The 20,375-nt window shown below is 39.6% G+C and overlaps 1 protein-coding gene across 1 annotated transcript in view; it reads left to right on the top strand.

The window, feature by feature from the left end:
* The window catches only part of hcn4 (hyperpolarization activated cyclic nucleotide-gated potassium channel 4), a 36,502-nt gene extending 20,467 nt beyond the window's left edge, over positions 1–16,035 (top strand). Inside the window, exons 4-8 of the mRNA XM_020941530.2 lie at positions 2,517–2,735; positions 7,953–8,099; positions 8,218–8,458; positions 13,082–13,246; positions 13,853–16,035. Of these exons, the coding sequence (XP_020797189.2) occupies positions 2,517–2,735; positions 7,953–8,099; positions 8,218–8,458; positions 13,082–13,246; positions 13,853–16,035 (2,955 nt within the window). The remainder of the gene's footprint in view (positions 1–2,516; positions 2,736–7,952; positions 8,100–8,217; positions 8,459–13,081; positions 13,247–13,852) is intronic.
* Positions 16,036–20,375: the final 4,340 nt, after the last annotated feature.

Genomic DNA, 20,375 nt, shown 5'->3' with positions numbered 1-20,375 from the left:
AAATATGCACGGATTTCCCAAATACGCACGGATTTCTATTTTACGCGCACAAATATTTTTGACAGCTTTCTTACTCCATAGGTTTGGGCCTCCACCTGCTTGTTTCCATGAAAATATTGCTCCTTTGACTATCATGGAGAATATTCCAAAGTAAGGTTTTAATTTTCTCTTTCTATGGAATCATGCAGGTGAAGTGTCACCTCCAGAAAGTTCCATACTGTACCTTTAAACATTTTATGATTGTTTTTGTGATTTGAACAATACTTCTATTTCTATGTTTTATGTTTCCTATTCTGTTCCATTAGAATTTATTCACCCTCATTTTGGCTTTATTGAAATGCAGCTCTTGATCAGTATTGGCTGACTATTGGCAGTTCTCATGCTCTCAAAACAGCTGCTGGTATGGATCATCACGTCTGTGTCATAGGCGTGATTCCTAATGCAATACTTGTTATTTGCCTGTTCTGTGGATCACATCTGATGTTTTAGCACAACCTGCAGCTCTTGGTCTGTGTTAACGCACTTGCCCACATGTTATCTGATTTACTGTCAGGTTGGTTGTGGGTCTCTTAAAACCTGGCGCTCCTAGCAATGAGCATTGATCTATTACTAGCCAATAAATCAGCTTTTATGTAACCCTAAGAATGCATCTGGAGTGGCCTCAACAGATGTCTTGTCAATGCACACATCAGTTGAGTAATGTGGTGCTTTTTGTTCATTGTTGTCAGATACTGAGCAGGCATGGACAGCACATCGAAAAATGGATAATATAGCAATTGTAGTTCTGAAGATGTGCAGAATTAGTATTTTGTCTATAAATAAAAACATAAAAACATACTAGAATCTCCCAATGTTAATTTGTACCTCTTCTCATTTGTGAAACTGGTATTGCAATTGGTATTGCACAAAACATTAATAATACCAGTTGTGCAGTATGAAGACATTTAAAGCTCCTATATATGTAAAATTTACTCTTGTGAGCTTTAAGCCATGTTAGAATTGTATTTCCTCATCAGAAACATACTTGGAGCTGTGATTTGTTTCATTCACATGTTTGAGTAACATTTTATTATTAGTCTGTCTACATCTCCAAAGCTCAAAATGCTCTGTTCCACCTTGTGTTGTCATATAGTGGCTGTTTTCATGTTAACAGCTACCTTTTACTTTTTGTTCAGTAGAGACTAGCAATTTCACATCTGAAATTATTTAAATTATTCTAGTGAAGGTGTATGCAGTTTACCAATGGACTGTTTCCTGTATTTTTTTAAATTTTATTTTAAGAGAAGAACTAAATATGAAACAAAACACCCTAGGTATGCTTTAGTGAGGAAACAACATATATCAGAAAATTGTGTTATATAAGCCCTTTAAGGCACATTTAGCACATTCCAGATGCATTGTTAAAATATTGTTTGAATATTTGGATTGAGATAATGCAAAAAAAAATATTGAAATATTCATTTTTGCCAATATCCCCCACCCCTAATACTGAGTGATGCCCACAATTGACTGAAAGAAAAAAAAAAGATAATACTTAAACTGTAATTGCATTATTTATGAGAATGAACTGCTGTGAGATTTAAAAAAAAAAAAAAAAAAAGTTGGTCTTTTTGAATTGACTCTGGGCGGCCTCTTCTTGCTTGGAAGCCTTTTCATATTCAGTTAGCATTACCTGATCCAGTCTACTCACTCATTGATGAACTCAGTCATGCTTGGTTTGACCCTGATTAGAATCATTAGCTGAGATTTCTGTCTTCTTTTACAGTAGCTGTCCTATTATCTTGGTGGGTCATCGTTCCTTACCTTTTCAGAAGAGGACTAATAAAATCACTATCTTGCAGGCTTTTCCACTGTGGAAATGAGTTTCAAAGCAATTTGGGCATGTCACCCCCAGGAGAGAGTTGATATTGATTTGCCATGAACTACCACCGGGATCTGAAAGGAAAAGGCCAATTTATCTACTACAAATGTGAAAACTCTGAGAGAAATCACATCTTTCTAAATACTTGACCTAGTTTGTGTCACACAGGCCTCCAGTGTCTACCATCTTATCTACACATTCTCAGAGCTATGCTTTAGGCCACTGCCCAAATTCTGGCTTTCTCCACATAATGTAGATTATGAATGGAGGTGAATGAGCTGTAACCTGTTGGTTAAAACTAATTCTTATATATTCTATTGTATTGTAAGTGGAGTGTTTCAGTCTGCTTGAACCCCCTTCCATTCTCTGGCTTTTAAGACTGTGAGAGGTGTGTTTAAATGTTTAAAAACTTATTTATTGCTATTTTACAGTTTTGTTTTTACTTTATATGACTGTTGTGATTTTTTTTTTTTTTTTTACAAATAATATCAAGTAATATCAAAGCATGTACCTTTTTGTTATAAGAAGAAATCATATCACTGGGGTTGAAATAATATCACTACTGATAATATGATTTGACTTTTATTCTCTGAGATAGTAAGGAATTATTATTACTAACCGACTAACTGTTTACTTTGGTTAATGCCTTTTACAGAATGACACGTGGGGACAGCAGTACTCCTACGCACTTTTCAAAGCTATGAGCCACATGCTGTGTATCGGGTATGGCATGTACCCCCCAGTGGGCATGACAGACGTGTGGCTCACCATCCTCAGCATGATTGTGGGTGCTACCTGCTATGCCATGTTTGTGGGCCACGCCACCGCCCTAATCCAGTCACTGGACTCATCTCGACGCCAATACCAGGAGAAGGCAAGTCTGAACCATATGCTTGTTGTTGTTGTTTTTAAAGGGCAGTAAACTGGTCGATGATGGTAAAGTGAAGATAGATATTTATGTGAATCTGGCAAAGGTGTTGTTGTGTATGTCTACGATTAAAAGTAGTAAGTAAAGACAAATAAATATTACACAAATGTATTTTGGTTTGGTGTAGCTGTACTATGCAGTCAACATAATACAGCATGGATTTTTCATATAATAGGGTAATTTCAGGAGCCGTCTAAGAAACATGTTTTTTTTTTGTAAACCAGAAGAAAGTGATATCCCACAGCTTTTCATAACAATATTGCTACCAAAATATGGACATTCTTACAATAATGCAGTGGGGTTTATTGGTTAAAGTATAGACAGATAGTATAAGTTCTCAGTCACCCCCTTTTAAAGTTTATGTCCTTTAAAGAAAGACAGGAATTATCTTGATGATATCCCATGTATCCAGTGGGTTGTGGAGAACGGAACCCCAGTCTCCTGTGTTCTCAGGGCTTAATGCTCTGACAGCTGCTTGTAATGGCTGATCCGTGTTCCTGGGTGCCATGCCCTCTCCAGCCCCAGCATGGGCGATAATGAGCTGCTAGGCTGCAATATTGGCTATGTCTGCGGGGATGAAAGGATGGGAAGATTTGACATCCAGGTAATGGAGCCACAAACTCACTAGATACCAACAAAATGAATAACACAGAGCAGATTGAGGTGTGAAACAAGTACATTTGGGGAGAGATTAACTCAAGCCTGATGCATTTTACAAACCTGAGATGTGCAGCAAAAAGACTGACTGTCTGCCAAATTTCTAGCTGCTGAATCAGTGCGTGTAAATCCCAAATTGGGTCCATGATTAATACAGCTAATCTCTGTGGATATTAAATGGAAAGCAGAGTAAAAGGACAGCCTGTTGGTTGCTCTTTTTTAGAGATGCTGTACTGCCAACTTGTTTGAACAGCTGGTCTGTGTCAGTTCCCATCAGGACTTGCTACCAAAGCCATTTGCTCCTGATTCTGGGATCAGTCCCTGAGGAGCCTGAGAATCCCCTCTCTGTGCAGAGGGTCCTCTGTGCCCATGGCTTCACATGCTGCTGTCTGTAGAAAGGTTATTACAGCACACTGCAATTAATTTCTAAGAGTGCAGATTCTCCTTTATCATTTGGCATGCAGAGCTGATGTTCAGGTACTTGTTAGATTTTGATTGGAGAAACCCCTTTGGGAGAGACCACTGATGAAAGGCAATCTGTGTGAAGATCTGTGAACTGTTGTGACTAGAGAGGAGGAAGGGTAAAATAAAGCTTGGGTCTCAAAGATGGTGGAAATGATAATCAAAAAGCCTGGGTAATCTTTTCTGAATAGATTTGTATTAGAATGTGGCACCATGTTATAAATGCCTTGGCTGTCAGAAGCTAGCAAGCAGGCTAAAATGGGGTCTTAAATATGAATCAGACAGTCTGTTAACTGCTATACAAAAAAGCAGAAATCATGCAAAATATTAGAGGTTGAAGGGTCCTGCTGAGAGGAAAAATAGCTTTATTAACTTGATTCTACTTTGGTGGAATTAACTTTATAGTCAGTTTGATCTGACATTTTGGTATCAGTTTTAGATGTTCCTTTGAGGTTCATTGTTAAATGTTCCATGTTCTGATGCGAGGTTCGCTACTCTTGATACATGGACCATGCATTAACCTTGCATTATTAAGTAATATATGATATTCCCAAAAATAACTTGAAAAACATACATTCTTATTCTTAGCAAGGTAGCCTCTCCACAGATCTGACTTGCTACTCTCCATAGAGACAATCTAATGCCATACTGTGGAGAATTCTAGACAGCAAAACTGTGTAAATCCTTGCCACTTAAATGCAGTACAAATAGAAATGATTACTGCTAACAAAGCAGTTTTATTATCGCTTCAATGTTGTGTGTTGTTGTTGGGTAAAATTATACACCCATGGAACACTAGTGAGTAGCGTGTCATGACATGTTTGTCCCAAAAGACTTCAAAAAGAAAATGGCATAGCATGACATAGCTCCTCCCATTTCAAGCTCTAATTAACACTTTGTAATTAAACACTGCTCTTGTGGGGATAGATAATAAGGCCCAAAACTAATTGTTAGTGGGTGAAAAGATCACTTTCGCTTCTTCCTTTTTTGATTCCCAACTTTTTCAAGGGCATATGGACTGTTTTTTTTGTTTTTGTTTTTAATTCTCTAAAAGTTATTCTTTCTAAATGGATAAACATGTTCCTTAGTTTTTAAATTATGCAATCAGTCTCTGAAAAGATATTGTTAATGAAAGTGGGAAATGCCTGTGTTTCCCTGAATGATTGCCTCATAGATGGAGCCAAGGACATAGCTGTCAACAAGTGCAGGAGCTTAATTCTGATTGTGCTTTACAGTGAGAGCTGTTCTCATTAGTCAGGACTTGACCGATGGCACTAATCCAGACACGGTAATATTATTTTTATATTCTGCGGCAGCCATAACTTTTACTTATGACTCAACAGAAGAAGTACCTTTCAAGTAAAAGTTTCAAGGCATTTGGACTTAAAGCAAAACTAAACACAAAATCCACTTTTTTGTGTGTGTATATAGCTTTATCCACTGTCATTTTTTGGCAACTTAAATACAAACTAGGTACATTTGCAGCTTTCTGATAAAAAAAAAAAAGTGCTGCCTTCATTGGCCACTGCAATTTACAGTAGTTGGTGACATTAAGACTTTTCTGATTACAAAGAGCTGGTTGCAGGAGCGAAGTTTGAAGTGTGTATACCTGTTAGACCAATCACAGTGCTTTGTATACGTAGACCCCGCCCCTCCTCTTCTCTCACTCTTTTCTTTAGATCTCCAGGTACTGTTCAGTTTAGCAGCTCCATGTGGTTGTGGGTGAATCTTAAAGTACCAGTTTTAAGGAGAGTTTATAAAGCAGACAAATAATCTAATAATCTAACCTCTGGGAAGGTCGGTGAATCAACAAAAAACTGTGGTGAGCATAACAAACATTTACTATATACAAAAGGGGTTTGTATTCAGGTGACTTTCTTTTCTTTTACTGAATAATTCATATGGTGTAGCTTGTTATTCAAACCTCAAGAATGTTAAAAATAGATAAACAAATAGAGTTTAATCAAACAAAATAGCGAGAAAGAGATAAAAGATCTGTTACACGTTAAGATGGTTAAGATAGTAGAGAACTGTCACCTTTGTGATTGTGTATTCTCGCAAAGGTATGATCAGTCACCCACATAAACTGCCTGTTGCAATTTACTGTATTCTGAGCTGGGACACAGTGTACTCACTCCACAACACTAACAGACTGTAAAGCCCATTCTCCTTCACAGCTACGATCAGTACGTTTATAAGAGAGTAAATACACCTTGGGAAATTAATATGTAATGCTAACTTATACAATAATTAGAGTTTTGATAACATAAACTGTCACCTTTCCTAAACTTTTGGATAGATTTTGACCTAGACTTAGATATTTGGGCTATAAATCTTCATCTAAAATGCATGGAGGTTTCATGGTGGAATGATTAGACTTCTGATAATGAAGGCGGTTTAAATATGCCAAGTAGAGCGACAATTGACAAGGACTCGAAAGCCGAAAGATCATTCATTGCACATAAGATTTTATCTGCCTATCATGGCATTAGCAGAAGCCCTTTAAACACGCCCATAATTAGTAAGTGACATACATTCTACAACTCCTCCCAGCATAATTATTTAATCTATTTCTCCCGGATGAAACTCACTCGTCTCTTGAAACACCGCACCCTGCTGTGCCATGTCAGATTTAATAGACATACAGATTTGAGATTCATAATTTGAGTTATACCTGTCAACTCCATTGCTAGATCAGATAAGAAATCTTGATATCGGTACAAAAGCAAGTACCAAGTACCAGTGTTTTGTGTGCAATATTGATCTAAAAACAGCCTAATGAAACAAACTGGTCCACTTACCTCTCATTCAAATATGAGATGCCTCTTCATAGTGGCATTTTCATTGTCACAAGCAGCAGATTTTCATTTGCATGCTTTAACTGTTGGAAAGGCGTGACATTTGTGAATGCTACATGTATGACCCAGAGTCTTTTTTTTTTTTTTTTTTTTTTACAATAATTGCAAATAAGTATGGAGCAATGGGCGGGAATAGTGGATAGGTGAAAACTTTGAAAACAGGATAATACAGGATTACTCAAACATTAATCAATTGAACTACAACTTTGAGAAAGCTAATGGGGGGAACTGGGTTATAACTTTTTACATTTTACATGAATGAATCCCCTTTAAGTAATAGTTTAGAAATTATTAAACAAAGTGTGCAGTGTGTCAGTGGGTCAAGATATAGTGACTGCCACCTGAAAGCCCTCCCCTATACCTTTTGGTATTGTACTGTATATCTTGCTGATGTACAGTCCCTAGTGTAATCCTAGCGTGAGTTTAATATTAACTCTCACATGCTCTGATTTTGAAAAGCCCTGACAGTATTTCCACTCCTGCAAAAACAATGTGACTCGCACAAGACAGCTGTCCGTATTTATTGTGTAAGATTTCCACAAGACCAGCCTTTTGATGATCATTCCTGGGATGAGTAGTGACTGTGGTAGTGGAGTGGTAGAACAAAGGAGGAGACATCTAAGGTCAGCCGCGTTGGTACATGTGGTGGGTGTTGCCAGTGTAGTAATGATGATCAAAGTATACCTCCTTTGCTAAGTGAATGGTTAATTTTTCCCTTTTTCATCTCTTTATTTTTTGAGGGTCAAGGATTGTACCTCTTAGTATTCCCAAGGTGCTCTTGCGCTGCTTTAATCTGCATATATGATGCAGAATGTAAATTAGCACTACCAAGTCTCGTCACATCATGGCCATTAATGCAAATATACTCAAGCAAAGCAACTATTGCATTTTTATATTTTGAATAAAAAATAGAAAAAGTTTCATTTTGTGACAGGCTGCATAATGACAGCTAAAAAGCTAAATCTGCCATTGAATTTTGACTTGTTCTCCCTCCCAGTTTTAAAATATGGGCAGTTTAGAATGTCAGGACATCCAGCTTATTAATGTATGTCACAGCCCACATTTATGCTTTGCCCAAATGGAACTCCACCCAAGAACTACATACTGGAATAGCCTATAAATCTGTGCAGCCCTTTATATAAATTTTTTTAAATAACCCTGGTCCTTCTTGTTTGTGTGTCCACAGTATAAACAGGTGGAGCAGTACATGTCTTTTCACAAGCTGCCCGCTGATATGAGGCAGAGAATCCATGACTACTATGAGCATCGTTACCAAGGCAAGATGTTTGACGAGGAAAGCATCCTGGGAGAGCTGAACGAGCCACTCCGAGAGGTGAGAAAAGCCCCAGTTACAATCTTTTCTTTGAATTCTAACACATAATAGCTTCTCATTGTTTGACTTTCAATGAAACACTATTGTATTCTCCCTTTATTCTGATTTTCTTATGCAGGAAATCATCAACTTTAACTGTCGAAAACTAGTAGCGTCCATGCCACTGTTTGCTAATGCAGATCCAAACTTTGTCACTTCCATGCTGACGAAGCTCAAGTTTGAGGTGTTTCAACCTGGAGATTACATCATCAGGGAGGGTACCATCGGCAAAAAGATGTACTTTATTCAGCACGGTGTTGTCAGTGTGCTAACCAAGGGCAATAAAGAGACTAAACTGTCAGACGGATCCTACTTTGGAGGTAAGATGATCTGACAAAAGTCACAAACCTTGTTTACACACTTTTTTCAATAATTATTTTTATCAAAAGATTAGCAAGGACAAAGAAATAAGGAATAGCATAATCTTTATGTGTGAGCAGCGTACTTGTAAAAGCCACAGTAGCCATGAACCATTACTATAGACATTTTTGAGGAAGAAAAGCCACAAAGCCATAAAGTTTCAGTGCATGCTCTGAGATATCTGAATTTGTGTTTTCTGTTACCACATCTCTCACTTGCTTGGTAAGTGAAAAATATGCTAACACTGTGAACAGATATTGCATTTTTAAACAGAAGGATTCTATAATTTTGAATGTTAGTTTGTGTAACAAGGCAGCAAATAGGTTTCTATTTTGCTTCCAAATGCGGCCCCAGTTCCTTTTTTTTTTTTACATTTTTTCTTTCGGACACCAACCCAAGTCTGTATAGTCTAGCTACCCACATCAAAAAACTAATGTCAGAGTGTATGAATGTGTACTTTTGAAATGAGATAATCCGGAGCACTATGTTGCAGTTAATCAGGGTCAGTTAATGCCTGCCCTTTTCACAGCCTCACGACCTATGACACATGTAGCACACACTGCTGCCATAATGCCCTCACCAAATACCAATTCATTTGCCCAGTGACAGCGTATCATTTAGACTACTCCACTAAGTACTATGAAGAATAGTGGCATAGCATTTAACATCACATGACCCGTCTGTGGAAGTTTAATTAGGACTTGCTGTCTCAAGTCCATCTTCATGCCCTCTCTCATGGGGTTCCACAGGAATAATGAAAAGATGGCAGCCAATCTCAGATCTCCACACATGCCCGGGCTAATCAGCACTTTAGACAACACATCCTTGGCTTCCTCCCGGGCTATGTTGTCTCAAATGGTATCCAAAATGTTCCTCGATCAGTCTCTACTTAAAAAAGCCGTCAATCATGTCTAAACTAGTACCTTCTAGTGTTGAGCAGGAAATAATACATCTTTGTCCTGAAAAATGCAGTTTTGATGGTACTTTCTTCTTTTTTTGTTCTTCTAATTTTGGCTTCTTTTCATTTTGATTCTTTTTTATACATGCACTCCATGTAGTTTTTCCTTTTATAGGCAATTGTGTTTGAATATAGTGGAGAAAACCTGCAAAAATGCATTGCATTATGTCCTACTACTTGACTTTTACCTTTCAGTTGCCTCTGTTCCTGAATTTTGAAAATTCTGATAATTGCATTTTACAGGTCTTCTATAGGCCTACTATACCATAGAAGGATGTGTATTTTTCTTCACTCATATGCATTAGAGATGCAAGACTTCTTCTCCATTAGGCTGTGACTATTTATGGTAGTGGTACTCCTCTGAGGGTGTGAGGAGAGAGATGAGTGAGGTAAGCTGGGAGCCATTCGGAGTTTGTTACCCAACATGAAGTTGTCATTCATGAAATGAATTGGTGCAAGATCAGCAAATGCAGCATGTACCACATGTTGATCCTCAGTAAGACTGTCAGTAATAGTAAACAGGAAATTATAAACACAGACTTTTTTTTTTTTTCTTACAGTTGGACCTGTTAATGATTTGTAAGCCAAAGCTGCCCAGTCATATTCACTTGTCTCACACTTTGAGCATGAGTGGGCGATGTGTATGCTTATCCTAGCATGCGCGTAGTGTAAATTGTTCATTTATATACTGTCTGAATAATTCATTTAAATGCACACTTACAATCTGCCTCTGAGAGAAGCTGTAGGGTCAGCTGGAGCTAGGGAGCACAGAGTCAAGTGGACACACCATGTTCTGATGGAAACATCAGCTGGGCACACAGAGATTCAGTGAAAGGGGGAAATGTAATGTGACTGCAGATCTGACGCCAAGGACACATGGAGCTGGGCCAGGCCCACTCTCTGCCCACTACTCTGGGAAGAGTGCCCCTTCCCTATGCTTATGCCCTCCTTATAGCTTCACAATGCAATACTTATCCAACCACTTTATCAATGAGCTCATTTTATCTATATTAAACTGTGTAGTCTATAGTAATATTTCATCTTGACTGTCTGCTTTTACTGGCGTGATGTAAGAGCACAAAGGTATAGTTTTCTCTTGGTTGGAGTAGTGCTCCCTGACCTTGCTGTGGCCTTCATGCCAGTCAGAGGTGCTTATCAAAACCAGTCTTTGATTTCACCTCTAAGATGGCTCCCACTGCTTTCCAGTGAGTGGCTTGTAACAGCTTTGTGAGAACAGAGGAAAGAGTGGGAGACTGGCAGGGAGATTGGGAAGGAGTTAAGAGGGAGTTGACTGCACAGTTGGTTATCTTCAGGGTCATGATTTAAGTTTTAGTCAGTCTTGGTTCTCAGTAAATGCACCACTTCTAATCCAGAGACTGGATCTTGTGTTAGAGTGTAATACCACTCCCTTTTGGCCCTTTTCATCTTGGCTTCCCTTCACCTTTTTCCTCCATGGACCCAGGAGGATGCTGTAATCTACAGAGCTGCCAAATAGGCACCTTAACACAGTCAAAGGGTCACAAACACCAAGTAATCCTACTGCTGCCCTTAACCTAGTTTTCATCAGGCTTTTCAGTCATGATAAATCATCTTCTGAGACTTTTATAATATGCTTAGTTATCCTTTTCTGCCCTTTCAGGCACATATTGGAATACAGACCAATATCTCAAACCATAGTAATCTGCATATGATAATAATAATAAAGAATGTATTAAATTATTAGGTGTAATTGTCCCTATTACCTTTAACATTTTTTTTTTTTTTTCAGTTCAGTTCAGTTCAGATGAGTTGTCTTAACTCAGCTGTTGGCAATCTTACTTGGACTGTTTTCACTTTCACTTGGTTCTGTGAATGAACACATTGTGCATGTGTGAGCTGCTGTGCATCAAAATCACCACATCTTTTTTCACCTGTGTGTGCGTGCTGGTCATATGTAAAGTCTTATGCTAATGCTCCGAGGGAGGGAGCAGCGCTTGTCTAGAGGAATCAGGCGCCCACCTCCAAAGGTTACAGAGTGTCCACTTGGCCAAAGGCGCTGGGGGAGGGGAGATGGGAGATGCTAGTAGGTCAGAGAGCTCAGGTGAGCCCTGCCAAATCACTGTGTGGGAATAAGACGAGTTATATCAAACATGGCAAGTGTGAAACTGATCAAAAGTAACAGGATTTACAGTACCCATATGCAGATAAATTGAGCTTGCAAAACTGCAGTATTTTTACTCCTTGTAGCTACTGACTACTCTGACTAAAATATAAAATGATTTCTCTAGATTAAGGGCGTCTACGTAGGGTCCATGAGGAATTCCAACTCTAAACTAGACAGTATAAAGAGTGAAGATATTTTTTCAGTTCTGCTATAGCAATGGATCTCACAAAAACTTTCATATCAGGAAGGAATTATTTACTTAGAACTAAGATTGCTGTACTGTACTTTGCCGTGAATTTAGTGAAGGCACTTAATTTAAATGTCAACGGTTACATGACTACACTAGAGTGGACAGAGGGCTCAGTACAGCTCACCACCTCATCTCGGCAGTAGTCTTGGCCTGGTCCAGAGAAACACAAAACAAGAGGATTTAATACAGAGTGCTGATGCTCCTCTTCAGAGGGGATTACTGGGACAGTGCTGTGGGAAATGGACCTCAGCCGTGCAGCTATAGCCAGGGCCGCCTGCTCTTCACACATCCACTGTACACACACCATCTTATCTCACACATCCAAGCTGCTCTCTTTTAAACTCCTGCCATCTATGATCTGTTCTATTCTGTTCTATTCCATTTAGCACACAGTATATCCCTACATGATGTTTTTCAGCTTATACCAAAGCTTTCCAGGTGATATTGCATTTATAGTTTGTGCCTTACCATTATTACCTTACCATTATCATTATTTGTCCAACCATCACACATGTATAGATTCCTTTCTTATCAGTGATCACAGAGATGCATATACCTGTACTGCTCAACACTTGTGGTGAATGATACAATTTTGTATATGGGTAGGTGGCACTGGACTGAAAAATCAATGAAACTAAAATTGACTGCACTAGAGAGACCAGTTCAAATTCTAAATAATGTTTTAAAATCAGGACTAATTTGCTCATGTAAAAAGAAAATGTAACCATTTTTTATTGTTACTTTGTCTCACAAGCTCCAGCTAACACACATTAAACTGCACATATGCTTAGTGACAGTAGAAAGGCAGGGAGAAGATTAAATACTTGTACTTACAAGCATCTGTCATGGTGGACAAGAGTAAGCATACACTGCTTCCGTCATTCTACTAACTCCCATAGAGCTGTCAGGTACAGCTATACTGTACAATGTGTGCCTGTTAAGGCTGTCAAAAATACTGCTACCAGATCCCTAGTAGATTCATGTTTTGGTCAGTTTCAGATCTCTACTGCTGCTACTATATTGGTTAAAATTTTGCAAATGGTTCAGTATTTGGTGTCCACTTTGGCATTAAAGAAGTTATAATAACAAACAATATTCTATTTAATGAGATTAGCTTGTTTTTATATTACAATTAAATCTCTTAAATATTACTAACATTTGAAAACTTTGTACAATAGATCTTAAGAATTCTGTGCTCCCGTCATTACCTAGTGTCCTGTTCTGTGTTACAGAGATCTGCCTGCTGACACGAGGCAGGCGTACAGCAAGTGTGCGAGCAGACACATACTGTCGCTTGTACTCCCTGTCTGTGGACAACTTTAATGAGGTGCTGGAGGAGTATCCCATGATGAGAAGAGCTTTTGAGACTGTTGCCCTGGACAGACTTGACCGCATTGGTGAGTCAAAGACAAAGGCAGCAAACAAATACAAACATACAAACAAACAAATAAAGAGAGTATGAGTCATTCAGTGATTTTATTTACATGTGTAGAATACATCTGCTATCTTGTCATGTTAACTACATTCTGGCTGAGGGTAGTGAAAGGATGGAGAAACAAAAGTGTAGCTTGATTCTACTATCTGTTTACAGAAATGGTAAAATATTATTTTTGGGTGAGCAGTATTTATCACATTGTTTATTCCTGTTCACACTAGGTGAGAAATGGCAGTTACAATTTGTGTTGTAAATTGTCTCATAAATGCTGAAGGGGAAGTTGTTAGAATCAGTTCAAAATCTCTTTAAAAATATAAAATTCTAAACTCTTCTTATTCCAGCCATTAGTCTTGCAACTTGACACACAGTTTCCACTAAATTGCACTAGGAAACAGTAGAACTGTTTTATATTCTTTTCTGTTTCCAGCCATGTTGTCTGTTTCCTTCTGTTGTTTTGCTATATTAACTTTTAATTCCTAAACTGTAAATTGACTATCTGCACTATCTAAACTGCACTATCTTCTTCTCTGACCTGTCCTTTCCCTTCTCTTTCTCTCTGTGCTATTAGGCAAGAAAAATTCAATCCTGCAGCACAAAGTACAGCATGACCTCAGCTCTGGTGTTCTCAACTACCAGGAGAATGAGATTATCCAGCAGATTGTACAACACGACAGGGACATGGCTCACTGTGCCCACCTATTGCAGAACGTCCCACCTCAGTCTCCTCCATCACCTACTCCAGTGATATGGGCTCCCCTCATCCAAGCACCACTCCAAGCTGCGGCTGCCACCACCTCTGTAGCAATAGCCCTTACGCACCATCCCCACCTTCCTCCAACACTCTTCAGACCCCCGGTTTCTGTCCTAGGGTCCCTTAAGGATCCCCCTAACAGACTGAAAAAACTCAACACTTTTGCACCCTCCTCCACTGCTCCTGGATCAGAAGGAGACTCTCCACCTGGTACACCCTCCAGAATGCGCAATGATGTTGACATGCCATTACTAGCCGCTTTTCGGGCCCAGCATATGATGTCAAATTTAGGTGGGACAAGCGCCAGTCAACCAGCAGCAAGCAGTGGAGGTCATCGTATGCCAAGTGGATCTGGTTCTGGCTCCAGTGGAGGTGGAGCTTCTGCCTTTGCCTTTGGACAATGTTCCATGTTTGGTTCCCCTTCGTCAAGTACAGCCCAGTTACATCCCCAGCCCCAGCGACAACAATCATTTCGCTCCAGCACGCCACCTCTATCTAATCTCTTCCACCAAGGGTCTATAAGTGGAAGCACAGGGTCAGGATTAAGTGGAGGGATGGCTGGCGCCTGTGGGGGAGTGTCAGGGTGGCCTCCAAGTGGAGCAGTTGGTGGGTCAGTTGAAGGGACCACTGGTGGAGATATAGTGTGGACAGCAGAGGACTTAATAGCAAAAGAGACATCTTCACTAGGGCATTTTGTATCAGGAGGAGCTTCTGCGGGGCTAACTGAAACCTCAGGAGAATCACTGGGATTGCCTGAAGGGACAGCACTATGTGTTACTACAAGACCAGAGAGGTCATCAGGGTCACAGGGAGGCTTTACATGTGGGCCAATTGGAGAGTTTACCAAGATACCACTGAGTGTGTCATCTAAAGCATCTCTAGCCTCAAATAATGGAGGATCATTAGGAAGGGTTTCTATTGGACCTATGGGATTGGCATCAGGGGGTTTCCCTGTAGGGGGCTCTGCTGGAGTGGTTTCTGGAGAATCAATGGTAGGATCTCTGGGAAGAGCATCTGGTGGATCAATATGCACCCATGTAGGAGGTAACATGGGAGCAGGGCAAACCAGCAAAGTACCAGGAGCAAGTGGAGGTTCTGTAACCTGTTCAGTCACTGTAACCTCCAGTGGAGTTACACATGGACTTATTCCATCTCGCTGTCAGAGTCCAATCTCTACTGCCTCGTCTAACCCTATGAGTGGGCAGCTACCACTCTGCCAGCCTCTTCCTAAGCCCCCTCAGGTGGCTCCTATCCATCAGCTGCCCAGTCTAGGTAGAACTACCAGTGGTTTGAACCTGTTTAACTCTCCTCCCAATGGCTCCCCTTCTTCTAACAGAGGACTGCACAGCCACCCACCACTTGACAGTTCTCCTTCGTCCCTCAGCCATTTTAACCTGGCAGGTCTGCAGTCTGGACTTTTGCCTCACCAGATGTCCCAGGAGAAATCTGCCTTGGCCTCCTTGGCACAGTACGGTTCTGCAAATGCTTCTCCCTGCCTTACCCCAGTGGCCCCCAGCCCAACCATTCAGAGCCCTGTTAGTGGCAGGACTTTCCACTACAGTGACCCCTCCAGTGCCATGGGATCCCACAGCTCTTTGCTCATGCCCCAGTCTCTATCTTCCCAGCATTCTAACCAGCCGCATACGCCTGGCAGAGATTCTCCTTTGGGGCGTTTTTCAGAGGACCTTAAGTTTTTATCCAGCTCCCACCCGTCCCTGCCCCAGGAGATGGCACAGGTCTGTGACCACCGTGCCACTCGCTCATCTTTTGACACTGGATATTTTCCTTCTCCTTTTTCATCCCCCACTCTTGTACCTAAACCATGCGGCACAGTCCCAGGTGGTCACGTAACGCCCCCTCCTCAGACTTCCCCCGGGCCCTCTCACCAGACTCTGTCCCCAGGGACCTCTCCTGCTGTGCCACCTCGAAGAGGCTCGGCTGTTTTCCCCTCAGAACTAGAACCTCAGACTGTGCGTTCTAAACTCCCTTCCAATTTGTGAGAGTTGTTCACGCCCTCCTCCTGTGCTTCTTCAGACTAAACTTTTCTTTTTCACCTGTCACCTCTCATTTTAACAGCTGTGATTTAGAAAAGACTTTGTTAAGTGACTTTGATATGTTGCATTATTTCATATATGTTAAATTATTTAATATATGGAGGGTGTGAAAATGTCTTTTCTCTCAATAATGATGCCAAATTTATCTGGAGCAGTTTTAGGATGCTTAATACTGGACTACACCATAAGTCTCTATTACTGCGGGAAACTATGCACTATATTTCACCTGCTTGTATAAAGTCTTTTATGTATTTAACATTTATTTATACACAACAACAGGTTTCGTGTCATCTGGGTTACACATTGATAATCTTCAAGCGTATCTATTAGATTGTAGTTATTTATCTTCTATATAAAAAAATGGGGGGAAGGAAAAGAGATTATAGGGGGGGGGGGGGGGGGGGGGTTCTAAATGGGTTCTTTTTGTAGTACTACATACTGTTTCTGATGCAGAGGGTGAGGGGTTAACCAACCTACCCTCCATGTTGTTACCGGGACATAACCACATGACAAGCTCACTTTGTCTTCCAAACTCATTCTGCTTAAGAGTGTTGAAAGCATATTTTATCCCTCTTCCTGACTGCGTGCAACTGTTAACGTGTGTGTGTTAGTGATGATAATATGTGAATCAATAGAACAGCCAGACAAAAAAGGGGAGTTTTTTTCTTTGAACTGAACTCAAGGGAGTTTGCCTTTTTCATACTAGTAATTAATTCCAGCTTGTGCATCATGTAGCCCTTAAACCATTCAAAATTCAATCAAATGACCACAATATACCAAACTCATTGCAAGCAAATACAAAACATAAGCTGAAATATCCAAAAAGTGCTGGCATTACTCCCAACTGTAGCTGCTATCTCTTCAGTAAGGACAATAGGTTTATTTGAGCTGTTGAATGTATGTGATTTTTGTTGGTGAGCTGTTTTATGTTTTCATGGCTTTGTGCCATAGTAGTTTATGAAATTCTTCTGTAACTAAAGAGGTCATTATATTATCGATAGTTATATTGATATGTTATATTATCAAAGGTAGAATACTTTTGTGCCAAAGTGTCCTTTAGCAAGACACAGGTCTACTACTATCCACATTTTATAACTGACTGGATATATGACAATAATCCATTCAAATTGCCTTAATCTTGCTGCTCTATACCTTCTTGTGTTTTCATAACCCACACTCATTTTATGTTATCAGTACATACATAATTCATGTTAGGGAATTCCTATGCACAGTGTACTGTTGGCACTATCACTATATTTCTTACCTAGTGGACAGAAATGCCAGTGGAAGGTATCGCTGTACTCCCAAAGGAGGCAGAGTCGTGAGATGGTCCTCTGTGTTTTTGTGCAGCTCATCAATGAGACAGACCCAGGTTTGGTTCAGACAGCTGAGTCCCCAACTCAGTCACAGCACTCAGCTATAGCAGCCTAATTTAACAAGACATGTCTGTAATCTCTTGACCCTGACAGGCTATCATGAGCTTGCACACAGAATTGGACAGTGACCATGCGCCCCCCTCGTCATGCTTCACACAAGTTTCTGCAATAACGTAAGGCAATATGTGGCAATATGTGCAAGTGCACCAATGGAAATGTAATGGAAATGGATCCTATCAAAGCTAATTTAAAACTAGTACTCAGGTCATTCTAGATATTTGTTTCATGGTCTTTCATGGTCTAGCAACAGTTCCCAGAAGTGGCAATAAATGTACCTGAAGGCTGTGATGGTCATTTTTAAGAGGTGATTAAAGGTTTAGATAATGAAAACTGAATATCTGAATGATCTATGTTTGATTATTAACCAGCAATCTCTATCTAGGCCTCTACATACATAAATAATTATGCGAATTACAAGGATGCCTAAAGGCTTTCATCTTAGAGTAAAATGTGTGCCAGGGCTTAAAGCCACACTAACCAGTGACTGATTATTTGAACCTAGGTTGGTCAATGATTACAGATAAGTGGTTTAGACGGGGTATGATGGGGAGCTGCTGTCAGTCACAACTTGGTTAAATATCAGGAAATCCCATGACAATTCTGATTAAAAACTATGAAAGCACATGAAAAAGTCTGCTTCTGGATTTCGTACCTAACAGAAATGGAAATGATACGATAATACCATATAATGTGTTACTACCATATATACTATACAGCAAAATGTGTCTTTAACAATACATCATCTATACATTTTCCACCCTTAGGCCCTATACAAGAATAACCAACACTGTGGTCAGTTTTGTTCAATCAGTTCAAAAGAACTGTTGGACTCACCTGTGTTTTGAACTGCCAAGTGGTTTCGTCTTTAAATCTTGTTTCTCAAAAGTGAGAAACTGCTCTGTTGTTTGACTTTGTAGCTGCAATCCAAAGCCAGCCTAAATCTACCTTATTTATGAGAGCTGCACATTATTTCCACATTGTGATTGGCCCTAATCTTACCCTTCATCTGAATTTGCACTGTCCAACTGACCTATGAATATTACTGGGTGAATCACTTATGCAGGCTAATGAAATCATTTACTGTGATTGAGGACTAGATGTAGCAGACACAGAACTGAACCTGCAATTTCTCCTGGGGGAATATGGCATGCATTTTTTCCCTAGTTATTCATTCATTGCTGCAGATCTCTACGATTACTCCCAGACTGTCAAGTTATTTTTGTCCCTCAGAATCAGGTGTTCTTTATGGCAATGCACCTCAGATATGTAAAGGTTGCCATGCGTGGCGCAAACGGGATGTGCATTGTTGTATGATCTAATGCAAATGACCTCTTTAGCTGCTGCCGGTAGTACTGAAATTTAAATAAAATTACAACAATATTTTTTTTTTGATAGCTTATAATGTAGCTAGGGGTTGACACGTTTTGAGAGACTATGGAAAGGTGCATAAGAATCCACTTTATGCAGGACACTAGCAGAAAGATCCTTTGGGGTAACATGCGTGTGCGAGATAAATGGCTTTCTATGCGTGGCTATTATTATTTTATGATGTTTTTCCATAGGCAGAAGAGCTACGTACATTTGTATAGCAAATGTGAAACTTTGATGCGGTTCAGAAGCCAAAGGGCTGTTCAAAAGCTGTCTGAAAAATATATTTGTTTTGTAAATCTGTCTTTGAGTTGTATAAGTATGTATTATAATTCGACTTAATCTAATGTTGGAATCATAATACGGTATCTATATGAATTTATATACTGTGTTTCCATAGGACCTATTTAAAATATTTAGTTTTTTTTATTTTAAGATGTCCACCAGATTATGTGTGTATAGATAATTTGTCCATGTTTAAGTGAATTGTTTTGCCTATGTATAATCCTAGTACTGTGGTGCAGGATTGGAGCATTTCCTTTGTACTCTAAACCAAGGCATCCATGAAGGCAGCATCTGGTTTGACACTTCTTATATGGATATACCCAATCTTCAGAGGAGGACTATGTTCTGACTGTTTGGATATCAATCTATTTTTTCTGCAATTTATCAAGAGAACTATGGACGGGAAAAAAAGCAATAAGGAAACTGTACAGGTGCGCTGTGATTGGATGTGTAACCCCACAGGACACTGCGCTGACCTACACAATAACCACAGGCTGGTCGCTGTGGCTCAGATGTGATGTGGCAGTGACAGAAGCGAGGCAAGTGTATGCCAATAAGCACATATGGCTACAATAAAACACTATAGAATAAACAATGAATGTGTATGTCTTTTCAAAACAAGTACGATGCACAAGTTTGTTTTAGTTCTTCATGTGGAAGGCATACTAACTACAGTGCAAAAATTATTTCAAGCTTATCCGTTTTCTTCCCTCTATTCAGAGGAAATGTTTTTGAAACAAACTGCTGTTTTAGTCGTGGGATTATAACTCAAAGAATATACCAAAAGCAGACATGTCATATTTAGGTTGAGTACTGATGTATTTGAGTTACTGATATGTGCCTGAACTAGGACAGAGCAATTAATCAATTTTAATTGAAACTAAGATTCAGTCATGTCTAATAATTAAAGATAAGATTTTAAAGTGAGAGCTCCGGTCAATCCTCTGTCAGTAAAAGCACGTGGTTTGGAGCAGGCCTTTTTTAATGGTAAGTGGTTAAAAGTATGCATTTGCATATGTTCAGAAAATTCATACTGAAAGACATTTTTATTTCTTTTTATAAGGCAAAATATACAACCATAATTGATGAGGAAAAAATGTGATTCATCTTCCAGCCCTGGGCTGTACCAGAAGACCTTCACTGTATGTCTCAGGTTATACACTACTGATAATCCTAATAGTAGTATAGTGTGTTCTG

This window comes from Boleophthalmus pectinirostris, unplaced genomic scaffold (assembly GCF_026225935.1).
Source record: "Boleophthalmus pectinirostris isolate CB_2022bp ecotype Guang Dong unplaced genomic scaffold, ASM2622593v1 HiC_scaffold_19, whole genome shotgun sequence".
NCBI classification, from domain to species: Eukaryota; Metazoa; Chordata; class Actinopteri; order Gobiiformes; family Gobiidae; genus Boleophthalmus; species Boleophthalmus pectinirostris.
This window is presented reverse-complemented; position numbering and strand designations above follow the sequence as displayed.